The sequence below is a fragment of the Ranitomeya imitator genome, chromosome 3, assembly GCF_032444005.1.
Source record: "Ranitomeya imitator isolate aRanImi1 chromosome 3, aRanImi1.pri, whole genome shotgun sequence".
NCBI classification, from domain to species: domain Eukaryota; kingdom Metazoa; phylum Chordata; class Amphibia; order Anura; family Dendrobatidae; genus Ranitomeya; species Ranitomeya imitator.
Window position 1 is genome coordinate 777,719,949 of NC_091284.1, and position 17,165 is coordinate 777,737,113.

The window sequence follows — 17,165 nt, forward strand, 5'->3', positions numbered from 1 at the left end:
GTGAAAAAGTGCCTAATATCACAGACAAGCCGGATTACGTACCGGTAATGCTCTTTTAATGAGTCCACGACAGCACCCCACATGAGAGAGAGGGATCCGCCCATAGGAACAGGAAACCTACAGAATAAAAGGAGGCGGTCCCCTCTCCTCCTCAGTTTAGTTACAGAGTATAAAAAGGGGAACCGCAAAAGTGTTAGTATTCATTCTTATTCAGTCACATAAATTTCTTAACTCTATACAACCATTATTTGTGACCTTAAAGGAAAGAGCTGTGCATAATTTAGGGAGGGTAATACATGGGTGCTGTCGTGGACTCATTAAAAGAGCATTACCGGTACGTAATCCGGCTTTTTACCCTTCGCCACGACAGCACCCCACATGAGAGATTTTCAGAGAGTCATTATTTGGGTGGGATTACTGTATTAAGAACAGCTCTACCAAAGGTCAGATCAGAAGACGTGGACAGATCAAGTCTATAATGGTTGTAGAAGGTAGAAGGTGTAGACCAAGTTGCAGCCTTACATATTAAATGGATCGGTACATCTGCTTGTTCCGCCCAGGAGGAAGCCATGGCTCGTGTTGAGTGCGCTTTTATACCCACTGGAGGAATCTCGCCTTTTGACGTATAGGCCAAGCAGATAGCCTCTCTGATCCACCGAGATATGGTAGCTCTCGTGACCCCATGTCCTTTCTTGTGGCCCTGAAAGGAGATAAACAGAGCCCTACTCTCCCTCCATGTCTGACACCTTTCTATATAAGTCAGGATGGCTCTTCTGACATCTAAGGTGTGGAACTTATGATGTTCTGGAGTTACAGGTGAATCAAAAAAGGAAGGGAGAAATATTTCTTGTGACCTGTGGTAGGTGGACGCTACCTTAGGGAGGTATGAGGGGTCTGGTTTCAGGACTATCCGATCATGAAATATCAGTAAGAAAGGTGGGTCTACTGATAGGGCCTGGATGTCACTAACCCGTCTAGCTGAGGTTAGGGCTACTAGTAAGGCTACTTTATATGTTAGGATTTTTAAAGGTATTGAATCTAATGGTTCAAATGGAGAGCTTGTTAAGGCCTCTAATACTAGATTTAAATCCCACGGAGGTAGACGGGGAATATGGACCGGTTTACTACGTTCACAAGATTTTATGAATCTGGAGATCCACCTATTAGCTGCTATATTGCATCCATATAGGGCTCCTAATGCCGAGACCTGAACTCTTAAGGTATTTACAGATAGTCCTAACTCTCGGCCTTTTTGCAAGAACTCTAGGATAGGTGTGAGTGGAACTTGCTTAGTGAACGGTACCGTGTAGAAGTCTAAAAATTTATTCCATACCCTACTATATATTAGGGTGGTAGATCTTTTCCTGCTCAATAAGAGGGTGTTTACTAGTTCTGTTGAGAACCCTCTGGAACTTAATAGTTGCCTCTCAAATTCCACGCCGTCAAGTGAAGACCTTTCACTTGCGGGTGGAAAAAGGGGCCTTGGTACAGCAGCTCCTTGTCTGATGGGAGGATCCAAGGATCGCATAGGCACATGGTCTGGAGACAAGAGAACCATGGTCTTTTCGGCCAGAATGGTGCAATGAGGATTACTCTTGCCTGTTCCCTCCTGATCTTTCTGATCACTAGAGGAATCAGAGACATTGGAGGAAAGGCATATGCCAGTCTGAACCGCCAAGGATGGTGGAGAGAGTCCAACATATCTGGGTGATCCCTGGTGTTCAGGGAAGCGAACCTTTGTACTTGCCGGTTGTCTCTTGTGGCAAATAGGTCGATTTGTGGTATCCCCCATGCTTCTGTTATCCTTCTGAATATGGATTTGTTTAAGGTCCATTCTCCTTGACGCAACTCGTTTCTGCTGAGGTAGTCTGCCCTGATGTTCTCTACACCTTTGATGTGCAGGGCTGTTAAGGATGTTAGATGAGCCTCTGCCAGCTGAAAGATGTTTGCAGCTATGGTCATCAGACTTCCTGACTTTGTACCACCCTGACGGTTCAAGTATGCCACTGCGGTGGAATTGTCTGAGTAAATTCTTACATTTGTTCCATGAATCTGCGGAAGAAAATGATATAAGGCACATTCTATTGCTTTTAACTCCTTCCAGTTGGAGGAACATATTAATTCTGTCTGATCCCAAGTATTTTGGGCCAGATTGTCTTCCATATGTGCTCCCCACCCAATAGGGCTGGCGTCGGTGGTAATTATTTTAGACGGGTCTATTATCCATGGCACACCCCGTGATAGGTGGTCCATGTCTAGCCACCAGGATAGCGATTCTAAGACATTACTGGAAAGAGTTATTCTACTTTCTAAATAACCGTCTTTCCCCTGAGCCGACAATACTTCGTACTGCAATTGACGGGTATGGAATTGTGCCCAAGGTACAGCAGGGATACATGATGATAATGACCCCAGTAAGGACATGGCCTTTCTTAGTGTCATGTAGGGTTTGCGTATTGCGTCTGATACCTTTGATTGTATAGTCAACCTCTTTGACTGAGGAAGAAAGCATTTCTGACTTACGGAGTCTAGCTGGATTCCTAGAAATGTCTGAACGGTTTCTGGATTCAGCCGAGATTTTTCGAAGTTGACGATCCAACCTAACTCCTGTAGGGACGAGATCGTATTAGATAAACGAGTTTTACATTGAAGTGCAGAGCTTCCTACCACTAGAAAGTCATCTAGGTAGGGTATTATCAAGGTATCTCGTTGGCGTAGATGAGCCATCACTTCTAGTATCACCTTAGTGAAGACGCGGGGAGCCATAGAAAGCCCAAATGGCATTGCAACATATTGAAAGTGACGAACCTTTCCCTCCAGGGTGACTGCTACCCTTAGGTACTGCTGATGTTCGGCATGTATGGGAAGATGGTAATAGGCGTCCTTTAAGTCTATTCCGGCCATGACACACCTAGGGAATAAGAGTTTTATGGTAGAACTAATGGATTCCATTTTGAAGGTATGATTACGCAGGAAAGAATTTAATTTTTTAAGATTTATGATGGTTCTAAATGAACCATCTGGTTTATTAATCAGGAATAAAGGGGAGTAGAACCCTTTCCCTTTTTGATCCTGGGGAACTTCAATCAGGACTTTCTTAGATAGAAGAGATAGGATCTCTATTTCTAGAGCCCTCTGTTGGTCCTGACCTTTTGGAGATGTTATTATGAAGGAATCCCAAGGGATTCGATCAAATTCTAATTTAAGGCCGTATTGCACAATGTCCAGAATCCACTGGCTGGATGTTATCTGTCCCCATTGGGGAAGAAAAAATTTTAATCTGCCGCCTACTTCCTGGTTAGCGGTATTTACGTCTCGGATTATGGGACCCGCTAAAAAAGGCACCTTTTTGCTTTGGGTCCTTCGACTCCCATCGCTCTCTTTGTTCAAGCGGCTTGTTCCTAGTAAAGGGGCGTCTCCTGAAGGCTCTCCTGTAGGATGGAAGATACTGGTTAGGGAAGCCTTTCTTCCTTTCACCTGCTTTATTCAGGAGTTCATCCAGCGTCTTCCCAAAAAGGAACTCACCCTGACAGGGAATCGCACAAAGTTTTGCTTTAGCTTGTGCGTCCCCCTTCCAATTCTTTAGCCAGAGTGCACGCCGGGCTGTGTTGACTAGGCCGGCTGACCTGGCTGCAAGACGTAGCGAGTCCACTGAGGCATCAGCTAGGAATGCTACTGCTTCTTTAATTTGAGGCAATTTCAGCAGGATAGATTCCCTCGAAGTTTTGCCTCTAATCTGTTCCTCCAATTGCTCCGTCCATACTAGTAGAGATCTTGCAGTACAGGTACTAGATATGGCGGGCCTGAACGCCCCCGTATTGACTTCCCATGACCTCTTTAGTAAAGCTTCTGCTTTACGGTCCAGCGGGTCTGTTAGGACCCCTGAATCCTCCACTGGTAGGACCGACTGTTTGGTTGTGGAGGCTACCGCAGCATCAACTTTTGGCACCTTTGACCAGGTGTTTAGGTCTTCATCGCTGAAGGGATAGCGCCTTTTAGAGGATGATGGTAAAAACCCTCTATTCTGCTTGTCCCACTCCTTTTTGACAATATCTTTGATGGTTTGTATGACGGGGAAGGACCTACGTTTCTTCTGTCCTAACCCCGCAAACATTATGTCCTGTGCTGATTTCTTTTCTTTCCCATCTGGGCACCCCATCGTGCTCCTGACAGATTTTATTAAATTGTCCACATTACTGTTGGGAAGACAAAGTCCCCCTTCAGTCTCGGATGAGCTCGGCTGAGATCCCTCTTCGTCTGAAGAAATACATACACCCTCTGACTCCGAACTAACCGGAGACCGGGACCTGCTAGGCTGACGGGTACTGGCGCTACTTGTCTGCGCCAAACCCTGCATCTCTTCTCGGATAATAGCTCTGACATCTGAGGGAGTCATGATATTTTCCTGCCGTAGAGTTTGCATGATACACTCTGCACACAGTTTTTTGGCATAATCATCCGGGAGGGGCTGCGTACATAAAGCACACTCTTTATGCTTAGATTTGTGTGTCCTTTTCTTAGTCTAGAGGAAGGATACAGGAGGAACATATATCAGCATATAGGAAGAGACTCTTTCAAAAACTCACCCAGTGAAGCTGACAGGTACCGGTTCTGGAGGCGGAATTCGTTTGGTGGTAGAACTCTTCTCTGGAGGTCGGCCACCACTCTTTGTGCTGCTCCTCGTGCTTCTCTCCCTGCTGGGAGAGCGCTGTTGCACTGCGGGCAGGTGCGCTTCGTCGGCCGGTGAAGCCATTTCACACACACCGGCCCGACGCTAGCGCTGCATTTTTAAACTTGCCGCCCATTCTCCTGCCTCCCCGGACCAACCCGGAAGTGCTCCCGCGACTTCCGGGTTAGACGCGCCGCTCTCACCACCATGCGGCCGCCAGAGGCTATTAAGCCGGCCGCTGCAGCGCGCGCGTCCTCACAGTGCCGGCCGGACCTACGGTGACCGGACCCGGACCGTGGATGTTTGGCCAGACGAGGGGGGAGGCTGCAAGCAGGGGCTCCCCCGCCGCTGCTTCTGGTACCGCAGCCCCTGCCGTTCCCACAGAAACCGACGCAGGCGGGTGCATGGCCCAGGGATCCTCTTCATCTGTAGGTAAGCCGGGTCCCTGTAGGAACAGGAAACCTAAACTGAGGAGGAGAGGGGACCGCCTCCTTTTATTCTGTAGGTTTCCTGTTCCTATGGGCGGATCCCTCTCTCTCATGTGGGGTGCTGTCGTGGCGAAGGGTAAAAGCTGTTTTTTTTTTTTTATTAGTACCACTTACTTTTCCAGCCATTTGTTAACGCTATCCTAACCTTTTAGAGATGTGTTATGGTCATCAGTTTACTAAATACGGTAAGTCATTTTTTCAGATAAAATGGAAATATGTCTAATGGTAAAACTTCTGATCTGTGTCCTGTTGTGAATATAATATGGCGATATTCCCCTCCTCACATGTAAACTGCCATGGAATAAATGGCGCTATAATAATAATAAATAATAATAAATTTCCGATCACTGCAGTCTTCTTTTCTTTACATTTTAGTGTCCCAATTTTTGGGAATTGGGGTAATATATTAATCCGCCAATATCATTTTATACCACCCGCTCGTCTAATAGACCGTATACCCTGGGAAGTGAAGACAGAGTCTTCCTTTATTACACACCTCCGTCAGCCTTGTCCACGGTGTGATAAGTCATCTGTGCCCTATCTAGTACAGGCTGTGAAATAACACAAAGGGAACGCCATGAAACGTAATAGCGGAGGAATGATCGACTGCGGTTCATGCCGCTGACATTCTACAAATAATGAGAAAGTAAAATGTGTATTAAATAAGACTAAACCTGGCTACCACCCATGAGGATATGGCCGAAATAGAGCAACTTGATTAAATGAATTATTCATGGCAGCCACCAAATTAGGAATATGTTCCTGATAAGCTCCACACTCGCCCCTTGTAAGAAGTGAGGACTTTGTGTCTGCAGGCGCTAGTTGAAGATGCCGACACCTCACAAATTACAATTCGGTGACTCAGAAAAGTATCCGAATCTGTCAAAGGCCAGCAATTAGAGATTTCTTAAGACTGAAAGCAGCTTTTTGATATTAGCAGAACTATGCTTGGCACACGCAGCCGCATATCGGCCATAATCAGATGATCGGAGCTGGAACGGCGACACGTCAGTAATAAAGCCTCATCTAGACGGGCGCATTGTACCCATGCTTAATTCTCGGATTCCAGATGTACGATCCCGACCCCCACAGATCTACTGAGCCAAACTTACGGCACCATAGATTCCTACAGTACGGGTCCACAGAGAGGCCGGGGGGTCTTGGTGTTTAAAGGGGAACCGGTCACCAGTTTGTCCGCTATGACCTATGGCCACCACTTTTCAGCCCCATGTGACAGCGTTCTATAATGCTGCACATGACTCAAATTCGCAAGGCAAAAAAAAGGCCATTTATTATACTCACCTACGGCGCGGTCCAATGACTCCCCTCGCCCTGCGATGCCGTCCTCCTTCTGTGCTTCGTGATGCGTCCTATGTCATCCTCACAGTGCCCCCCTTCTGTACAGGCGCACGTCTCTCCGCCCTCAGCAAAGTACTGTCCTACGCATGTGCTGGGAAAGGTCAAAAGAGTGCCGGAGCTTAATCATTACAGTACTTTGCCCTGAGAGAAATGCAAAATGGGAAGGAGGACACTGTGTGGATGATGTAGGAGGCGTCAGCAGCGCAAGAAGAGAGAAGGCAATCGTCAAAGACCAGCGGCGCCCATTTGACCGGACCGCCTAGTAGGTGAGTATTTTGAAAAGTCGTTTTTTTGCCTTGCAGGGTAAATTGGAGTCATATGTATAGAATGATTATAGAATTCTGTCACTGGGGCTGAAAGGTGGTGGCCTTAGGTTATATCGGAAAAAAATGGTGACAGTGAAAGGTACAATATTACAGCCTGACTGGGGTACTGAAGGCCAAATCTACCCAATTTTTCAGTAAATGTCTCACTTTCTTAAACTCCTCAGTTATATTTTCTGAAATATCGTGTGATACAAAGCAACATTGCTCAGCGTCCCCCTCACCCTAAACAATTAATGGTCAAGGGTTCTAGCAATGGGAACACTATTCAGAATTGTCTTCTAAATCTGTGTCTCATGTTCCATCAACATGTTTTGCTGTTATCCTTAAGGCTTTTATTTTTGGATCCTCTGATTTCAAGTGCTTCCACATGTTGCTCCAAAAAAGGAATGTCATTTAGTACAAAGATAAAAATACACTACATGGACAAACATATTGAGCCACCTCCACATCAAACATACAGGAGCGTTCATGACCTCCCATTGTAAATCCACAGGCAGTAATATGGAGTCGGCTACCCCTTTGCATCAATAACAGCCTCCATTCTTCTGGGAAGGTTATGACAAGATTTTAGAGGTGTGCACAAATTTTGACCCATTCATCCAGAAGCGCATTATTGAGGTCTACACTGATGATGGAGTAGAGGCTGGGCTCACAATCTCCGTACTAGTTTATTCCAAAAGTTATTGTATGGGGTTGAGGTCTGGGGTCTGTGCACCCAATAAAGTTGGTCTACACCTAATTCCCCCAACTACCGTATGTCTTTAAGGACTGTGCTTTGAGGACTGGGCACAGCCATGCTGAAATAGTAAAGGGCTTTCCCTAAACTGTTCCCACAAAGTTGGAAGCAACAATTGTCTAAAATGTCTTCTTATGCTGAAGCATTAAGATTTCCCTTCAATGGAACCAAAGTGCCAAGGCCAATCCCTCAAGAACAACCCCAAACCATTATCACTAAACATTATAGTTGCCACTATACAGGCTGACAGGTAACAATCTCCTGGCATTCAACAAACCCAACAACAGTCTTTACAACACCCCATCTGATGCTTGGCATTGTGTTTGGTGGTGTAAGGCTTGCACACAGCTTCTCGCCCATTGAATCCCATACTATGAAGCTTCTTAGAGTTTTTGATCCAATGTTAATGTCAGCAGAGGTCGGAGCTAATGTCAGCAGAGGTCGGAGCTAATGTCAGCAGAGGTCGGAGCTAATGTCAGCAGAGGTCGGAGCTAATGTCAGCAGAGGTCGGAGCTAATGTCAGCAGAGGTCGGAGCTAATGTCAGCAGAGGTCGGAGCTAATGTCAGCAGAGGTCAGAGCTAATGTCAGCAGAGGACGGAGCTAATATCAGCAGAGGTCGGAGCTAATGTCAGCAGAGGTCGGAGCGAATATCAGAGGTCGGAGCTAATATCAGCAGAGGTCGGAGCTAATATCAGCAGAGGTCGGGGCTAATATCAGCAGAGGTTGGAGCGAATGTCAGCAGAGGTCCGAGCTAATGTCAGCAGAGGTCCGAGCTAATGTTAGCAGAGGTCCGAGCTAATGTCAGCAGAGGTCCGAGCTAATGTCAGCAGAGGTCCGAGCTAATGTCAGCAGAGGTCCGAGCTAATGTCAGCAGAGGTCAGAGCTAATATCAGCAGAGGTCGGAGCTAATGTCAGCAGAGGTCAGAGCTAATGTCAGCAGAGGTTGGAGCTAACATCAGCAGAGGTTTAGAGATAATGTCAGCAGAGGTTTAGAGATGTCAGCAGAGGTTGGAGCTAATGTCAGCAGAAGTTGGAGCTAATGTCAGCAGAGGTCGGAGCTAATGTCAGCAGAGGTCGGAGCTAATGTCAGCAGAAGTTAGAGCCAATGTCAGCAGAGGTCGGAGTTAATATCAGCAGAAGTTAGAGCCAATGTCAGCAGAGGTTGGAGCTAATGTCAGCAGAGGTTTAGAGATAATGTCAGCAGAGGTTTAGAGATGTCAGAAGAGGTTCAGAGATGTCAGCAGAGGTTGGAGCTAATGTCAGCAGAGGTTGGAGCTAATGTCAGCAGAGGTTGGAGCTAATGTCAGCAGAGGTTTAGCGATAATGACAGCAGAGGTTGGAGCTAATGTCAGCAGAGGTTGGAGCTAATGTCAGCAGAGGTTGGAGCTAATGTCAGCAGAGGTTTGGAGCTAATGTCAGCAGAGGTTTAGCAATAATGACAGCAGAGGTTGGAGCTAATGTCAGCAGAGGTTGGAGCTAATGTCAGCAGAGGTTTAGCGATAATGACAGCAGAGGTTGGAGCTAATGTCAGCAGAGGTTTGGAGCTAATGTCAGCAGAGGTTTAGCGATAATGACAGCAGAGGTTGGAGCTAATGTCAGCAGAGGTTGGAGCTAATGTCAGCAGAGGTTTAGCAATAATGACAGCAGAGGTTGGAGCTAATGTCAGCAGAGGTTGGAGCTAATGTCAGCAGAGGTTTGGAGCTAATGTCAGCAGAGGTTTGGAGCTAATGTCAGCAGAGGTTTGGAGCTAATGTCAGCAGAGGTTTGGAGCTTTGCAGTTATGGAGTCAGCAGAGTGTTGATGACTTTATGCATACTGCTCCTCAGCAAACCAATTCTTTAACTTTATGTGGTCTCCACTTTGAGGCCGACTTGCTTTGGTTCCAAAATGCTGCCACTTTTAAATAACCCAACTCAGACTTGAGCCACTTTTCTCACTCAGAATAACCAACATCGCGATACACTTTGCCAAGCTAAGAAGTGTCCTACAAGTGGCTACAGATATATGGTCCAAAAATACGAAAACCTACTACCTATGCCACTCAGCTCTAGTGTTCAACCAGTGATTTCTGCGACATATTTACTCTAGACACCTCTTTTTTGCATCTCAACGGACTGGTCAGACACTGACCAAAAAGATCTCCAGTGTCGCAGATTTGTAGCAGTAAAATCTAGTGATTAGACATTTTTTAGCTTGTTTTTTTTCCCGATTAGGTTGTCAGGACCAACGACTATAGACGAGGAACTTTTTGTTGTGACACATGGTTAGGAGCCAGATGACCTGAACTGTAGTTGTGCCCGTGGCAAGTTTTACGTCAAGCTCGGAGGGTAATCTGGTCATGCCTTTGCATGTGATTCTCATTTTCCATTAGGTTTTTTTTTTTAGTTCTTTACAGATTAAAATAGTAAAGAGATACGTAAACCTGACCAATCTTTTCTCACGTAATGTTCTACATCTGACAGGTGCCTCCTTCATCTGTTCAGAAAGGTTTCCCTAAGCAGACAGGTGTCGTGTTTCTGTATTCAGCCCTCTTCAGACCTGTCTACACTGTTATCTCAGCGCCTAAGAGCTCTCATGTGGGTCCACTCAAACCGTTCTATAAAAATGACGACTCCATCCAAAAACAATTACATATCAAGCCAACATACTTCTTGATTTTTTTTTTCTTCTTTTTAAAAACGGGACAGCAGCAACTTCTCAACAAATTTGTGATGGATCTGGAAGTCTTCTGGCTTTCCCACCAGAGTAGAGATTTCCCTGGGTGAAATGATGTGTTCTTCTAAAAATCCCATCCGTCATCTCCTGTACAAACAGCGTGGGGTAGATCAAACACCCACAACAATGTTCTGTGTGAGGCAAAAAAACATCAGCTCCAAAGCTGTCCATGAAAGATCGAGTCTTACAGACACAAAAAAACGTCCTGGATCTCCATTATTCTGTAGGATGATGTCAAAAGTGCTATTTATTCAACAGCTCAGATCTTCTCTTCAATGTTCCATGCATTAAATAAACTCCACTGTCAGCCTGTGATATATCGAATGATAAAAAACACATTCCAGTTCCCGAAAGGGGGGGGAATAAGTGACAATCTTGAAAATTACCAGGATTAGACCCTACACTTAGCCTACAAACCTTACAGTGAGACGTGGGAGTAAATCCTGATAACAAGCTTCTGTCTGTGTGGTAGATACAATCCTACGGAACAGACCGTCCGCATAAAGTATGTGTTTTTATCAAGTCAAGGTTTCCATAGGGTGAAAAGGCATTAGATCTGCTGTAGAGCCGCGCTAGATATGTAAGCAGGATCCTGGCGACGTTATTATGCACAAGACTCAAACAGAACAGTTATCAGATGGGAAAAATAGCATAAAATATACTCAAAACTGGTAAAGAATTAATGAGACTGTGTCAATTCTAATTCTTGAGAAAGTGAGAAAACACATACAAATACATTAGTAGTAAAATATGGTAAAGAAATAAAGACACTTAAAAAGAACAAGACTTGTAAAAAATGTCCTAGACGTTTGCTTCAACGTATATGAAATGAAAAGTTACAAGATTTCTTTACACTTTAATGGGTGTAAAAAAAAAAATTGCTTACAGCTCTGTACACATCTGTGTCGGAGGCTCCATTTTGAACCCCATGTCGAAGATCTGGAAAAACATACTAAACAAAATAGAACTAGAACACTTTTTTTCAGCAAAATACCAAGTACACTTACAAAAATTCGACGGACCCCATTATATTCTATAGGGTCCAATGGTAGCCGCTGGTATGAGTTAGGGCTCATTTACGTCAGTTTTTCGTGTGTGACTACAATCCAGTTTTTCACAGATAGCACTCATACCTATGACAGTCTATGAAGATGTTCACATCTCAGTGATTTTTTTTTTTTTTCAAGTGGTGCGTACATAATCTGATATTGATGAGAGCGTCGGATCAAACTTGAAAATTAAAGTCTATGGGTCCGAGAACAAAAACGGATAGCACTGACAGATAGGAGAACGTGGAGAAACTTTTTTTTTTTCCTCATTCGTGGAAAAAAAAAATGATGACACTGATGAAACTCTACATTTTTGGTCCTACGTCAAAAAAACTGACATCTGAATGGGCCGTTAAGTGATGGATGCAACACTTCAGTGAATTTTGTTGTTCGGCCCTTGTAACTGATCATGAGCCAAAAATGGTTACCTTGCTCCTAGAAATACTGCACTTTTGGCCCAATTCAACAGATTTTGGCAGAAATTTTGTATAAAACTGTTTGAACAATTTTAGAACTTTTGGAACAATTTTTCAACTTTTTGAGTTTTTACACCAGCTAGCTGAAAAGTGGACAGATCTCAGTGGGGAAGAAGGTGAAGTGGAGGCGAGTCGACAAATTCAATATAATTTACGCCACACAGTTGGATTAAATTCTGACAGGAGTGTGCTCCAGTACCTTTTATTACACTGGTGCAAAGCAGCTAAATGATGCACCAAATTAATTCGGTAGCGCACTCCCCTCAATAAATTTGGTACATCGGACTCCAGAGGCCCCTTCATAAAGACAAACATGCGAAACGCCAGTCTCGGTGTCTGTGTGTATGATGCCATACAACCCTTAGAACATATTTTTTCTCTAGATCCTTGCGTGGCTTAGTAGCAGTTTTTGGATGGGAAGATTTCAGTTTTATTTAGTGATACTTTTCTATACAATACATTTCATATATCTTTAGTTTGTATCTTACAGATATTCTTCCCTTAAAAACTGACTTTAATGTTACCCAACAAACATAGACATCAGAAAAAAATACCTGTAAAAACTGGCATATTGGAGCTTATCGCGTCCTCCACGTCCAAAGAAATGAACAAGTAACGTTGTGTTGATGTCCTCACTGTCGGAAGTGGAGTCCTACAAAACAACATTCGCTTTTTTAGTTACCGTTGTTTATGAAAGTTGTAGAAAGGAAGAATGTGAGAAAATAAAAGTCACAAGTTTACACAGTGAATCCACCACTCATCACTCCTGAAGACACCCCACCGCATATTGCGCTTCCATACACTGTAGCCTAGGTGTATCGGACTTCATCTATAAGAGGATCGACCTTTCCAGAAGACCATTTTTTAATATTATGAGTGTGGGTCATCTTAGAGATGTTTCTCAGACCGTGAATTAAAGATGCTTTTGCAAAACACATTTAGTGCCGTATTAACAGAAGTACATGTAGGGTTTAAGCAAATAAATATATTGGGTCTTCAGAAAAAAGCGTACACGCAAAACATCTGTAGGATAAAGGAGAACACTCCTGTAGGGACTTGGCATCGAAGTTACGATAGAGAGTTAAGAAGAAATGGTGACACTGTGGTTTCACTCAGCAATTAAGGTTTCTTGCAAAATCAGCACCACACCTGTCCTCAGGTTGTCTAGTATTTCAGTACAGCTTTATCGAAGTGAATGGGTCTAAAGGTCAAAAGGGAACATGTCACCAGGTTTTCCTAATAAAAGCTATGGCCACCACCTTTAATGCCTCTACAGTATTCTAGTAAGCTGTATATAAGTCCAAAATCTCCTCTACAGATACCCAAAAATACAGTTTATAACCCCCCATATGGCGCGGTACGATCCATGGGAAGTTGCTGGTCTTGTTTCGGCACCTCCTCTCTCGCCACAATGACTGTCCTCTTTCCCTGCTTCCTGGGGATGACGCATCCTACATCATCCACACAGTGCCCCCCGATCGCGCTCCTACGCCGGTGCACTTCACTCTCCCCTGTTGAGTACTGTAACACACATTCACCGGGAGAGGCCAAAGAGCGTTGATGACCCGGAAGTAAAGCCGTCGCATGTTTATTACTGCCCTCAGCAGAGTAAAGCGAAGTATACCTGCACAGGATTGCGGTTGGTGGACAGTGTGTGGATAACGTGGGATACGCCATCCACATGACGCAGGGCAGGAGGACAGTGATTACAACCAGAGAGAAGGTGCCCATCGGACTGGACTGTGCTGTATGATGGGGTTTATAAAAGCTGTTTTTGTGCTATGCAGAAGGGATAGTGGAAATATATACAGCTTACTATAGAACTATAATAGAGGCATTAAAGGTGGTGGCCGTAGTTTATATTGGGAAAACTTGGTGACAGGTTCCCTTTAAGGGCTTATTCCCCAGATAATGAGTTCGATCGTTGGGAGTTTGACCACTGTGACCCCTAACAATCTCAAGAAGTGGACCCTAGGAACCAGGCTGTGCAACGCCAAGAGTGGAGGAGTACATGCTCAACCACAACTCCACTTGGACTTGTCGAAAATAGCAAAGTGTCATAATCTGTGTTCTCCGTCAGCTCCACAATGAATGGCGCAAAGTTGGAGGATTCGCATCTCTATTAAAGATATCCGGGTCCCACCTGATTCCAAAGGCCCACTTTTTTTTATGGTTGGAGGTCGCAGCAACTGGGCCCACACTGATCAGTAAGTAATCTTCTACGCTATGGATAGGGTATAACTCACTAGAACATACCCGCCCATTAATAAAAATACAATCTGGGGACAAGTGTAGTACTTTTTTTTTTTTTTAAGAAAGTGGCCATGTTTTTCTAACCTTGTAACCTTTACTGGCAGCTCTCCAGGGATTTAGTGCCGGGTGTTCTGCTCTATGATTGGTTTTTCTAACCTTGTACTCTTCTCTTTAGGAACCATGGTAGGAAGGAAGAATGAGACTATATGGTAATAATGCCAATAAAATGCAAGTTGTTTTTTTCCTCTTCTAACCTGGTGATCAGACAGTTTGTATTTACTTCCATAGAGACAGGTAATGTAAGCGTGCTCTCACAAGGCAGAGCTGCTGATTTACAGAACATAATCGAGTGCGAGGTAAAGCCTGTGGACACATTGCATGTCAAGCTTCCTAGAGCGCCGTATAGTAATGGTAAAGGAATTTAGAAGCCGAAGTCTGAGACTTCAGAGCATGCTACACACAAGGGCTGCCCCGTTCTCCAGCGATTCAGACTTGTATCTGTTTATTCTGCTGCCTCCATGTAGAAAGCTCTTACTGAAATCTGCACCAAAAGCCTCGCGATCTTCAACAGATGCGTGTCCAAATACTGCCATGAGTGATGAGATGAGGAGCAGAGGACACGGCCTGGAGGGGACCACTAAACATGCCATACATTTCTATGCTCTAGCCATAATAAGCAATTTTCAGGACCACAGGGACAAGCCATTGTATCAATGCGCGATGGTGGTCGGATCAATCCCTACTAAAGCTGAAGGTTTTACCATGGGCCCATGTGACCTTTGCGGTAATTATCGATATGGTTTTATCCCAACAATACTTTGATCTAATTAAATTAGGCTTACTAGATAAAATTGTAGTAGTCACCAAGTATTATTACATGGTTGGATATTTAATTGAATAGCCAGTCGGTAATACTATTTTTCCCCATGGCCATTACAGAGAAAAAGTATGGCTAGTTGGAGGAACTAACCATTGGGTTGGGTATTCTTTTTTTAGAAAAGCAATCTTTAGGTAACAACTTCACAAAAGGTCCACATTCACGTTAGACTAAAGTAAGTCCATACCCGCCAATATTTGCAGACAGTCTAATGTGCATGGGGCCTCTCGACTCTTTCCCCAAAAGATTATATCAGGGGAGAGAAGCATCAGGCTGGTGGAATTCCTTCCAATGGCCGACCCCTTTTGTTTGGTGGACTGAGAAGCCACTAGCATAGGAGTCAGTGTCCATCTCATAGAAAACACAGGAATGTTCATCCAGGTCGAATGTTGGACTGGTCAAATGGGAATAGGACAATAAAGAAAGCATACACCCAAAAACAGCATGCAACAATCTCCAGCAGCAACAATGATCTTCAACTTAGCACAGCGACTCCAAAGAGCTAGGAATTAAAACTTTCACTGGTAAGAAAGGGAAGGTCTGACCAGATTTTTATAGGAGAGGAAATGACCAGGTCAGGAACAGCTGTGAGAAAGTACAAGAACACCTGAGATTCACAATACTTAGTGATCTTCTAACCCCAGATCTCCCAGGAGGACATGACCCACAGGTGACAAATCTTATTTTGGTTACATAGAATCCCATACAATAAGATGATTATGAGGAGTTCTCCGAGAGATCAGCTATAATCTGGGTGAATTTGTATACCAGGATTTTTGTAGATGTTATAATCTGTGGGGAAACCTAGGAGTGAGTGTTCAACTCCTCCCAATATCATCAGGGGGTTCTCTGATGCCCTTCTCCCAACTCATTACACACCACAGGAGATAATTATGAGCTGATGACTATTGAACGCTTTCACTTCTGTTACATCTATACTTATGATGACCTGTCACCATAACTGTAAAATTAATTATCGTCGGTAAAAGGTTTGTACACAAATAATATCCCAAATAAGCCAGCCAAAAAGATGCTGGATGACAAGGTGCTGAGCAGTTAAGTCATAGCCTCCCGTAAACCGAGCATCATTAGGAAGCCTCCCATCATTAGGGAAGACGTAGAAGACTGATTTTTCTTGGCCAATGCTAAAAACAAATATCTTATCAAATTTCCCTTGGCCATGCAGGTGTAAGTAGAGACATTCATGCCAACAGTAGTTCTGTGCGGAGACAGGTTCTCTTCCAAAATGGCTCAGACGCACAATTTATGATATGTTACTCATGTAAGAATCAGACACCTATGAGATAACACGATGAGCAGGTTTTCCTCCCATCATGTCGGCTATGTATCCTGGTGCTTGGATTGGTGGGGTTTATCTAGAGACACTTTGTAATCCGTGGGACTGCGGCACGGTGTCTAGATTAGGACTATCTATTCTGGAGCTGAACGGTTTTTGGGTTTGATAGGTGCCATATGCTGCATGCACACATACTTCACTGTACATGGCGCGAGTTATCCTGTGCTAATTAGGTGAGCAGTCCGCTATCATGTTAGGCGTGGATGCTCCTGTTTCTGGATGGACAGCTGAGGGTACTCCCCCCTCTGATGCTGGAGAGGCTTCAATCACTAACACAAGCTATGAAAGCCGTCTTAATGTGTATGAAACGCCGGCCTCTAAGGGTATGTTCACATGTAATGATCTTGCGGAGATTTTTTTTCTGCAGCAAAAAAACTGAGTTTTACAGTAGCAGCAAAGTGAATGAGATTTCAAAAAATCTGATACATGTGTTGTTTCTTGTTTTTTTTTTTTTCCTTGTGTATTTACACATTTGCAGCATGTCAAATTCATTCAGAATTTTTTGGGGAGCTTTTCATCCATTCTAATGAATGGGGGGGGGAAAAAACGAGAGAAAAAAAAGGCATCAAAAGCAAACGTGAAAAATGCATCAAAAAGGTGCGAATATTACGCAATGTGTGAACATAACCTACTGGGGTTTTTCCCTTTATTAACATTTATGGCATGTCACGTATAATACTAAGGTCCGGTCGTCTAATAGATTCAGACAAACATTACTAACAAAACAATTATTATTGAGGCGTGATGAAGGACCACGCAGGTGTGAAACATGTTACCTGAGAGTGCAGCGGATATTTCTTTTCTGCCTTTTTAATTTTTGTGTTGTTGTGTTCAACCATTTTTTGTGTCTTTTATACTA

General features: G+C 44.0%; 2 protein-coding genes across 2 annotated transcripts in view; both read right to left on the reverse strand.

Annotated features, from left to right (window-relative positions):
- MICU2 (mitochondrial calcium uptake 2) overlaps positions 1–17,165 on the reverse strand; it is a 342,067-nt gene that overhangs the window by 15,267 nt on the left and 309,635 nt on the right. The window contains exon 8 of the mRNA XM_069759113.1: positions 12,374–12,471. Coding sequence (XP_069615214.1) covers positions 12,374–12,471 — 98 coding nt within the window. The remainder of the gene's footprint in view (positions 1–12,373; positions 12,472–17,165) is intronic.
- LOC138671164 (uncharacterized) lies at positions 523–3,076 on the reverse strand. Its single transcript, XM_069759112.1, has 3 exons — positions 2,809–3,076; positions 2,524–2,607; positions 523–2,052 (listed from the first exon to the last, which is right to left on the reverse strand). Exons 1-3 carry the CDS (start codon positions 2,950–2,952, stop codon positions 1,414–1,416), a joined length of 867 nt encoding a protein of 288 aa, XP_069615213.1. The 5' UTR covers positions 2,953–3,076; the 3' UTR covers positions 523–1,413.

Excerpts from the sequence above, each read along its gene's own strand:
- LOC138671164 (XM_069759112.1), bottom strand. The coding sequence starts at position 2,952 with ATGGAATCCATTAGTTCTACCATAAAACTCTTATTCCCTAGGTGTGTC. Across the intron at positions 2,608-2,808 it reads CAGTCACCCTGGAGGGAAAG|GAGTTAGGTTGGATCGTCAA; the intron begins GTTCGTCACTTT and ends TCGTCCCTACAG. Across the intron at positions 2,053-2,523 it reads TAGGAATCCAGCTAGACTCC|ATTCATGGAACAAATGTAAG; the intron begins GTAAGTCAGAAA and ends TTTCTTCCGCAG.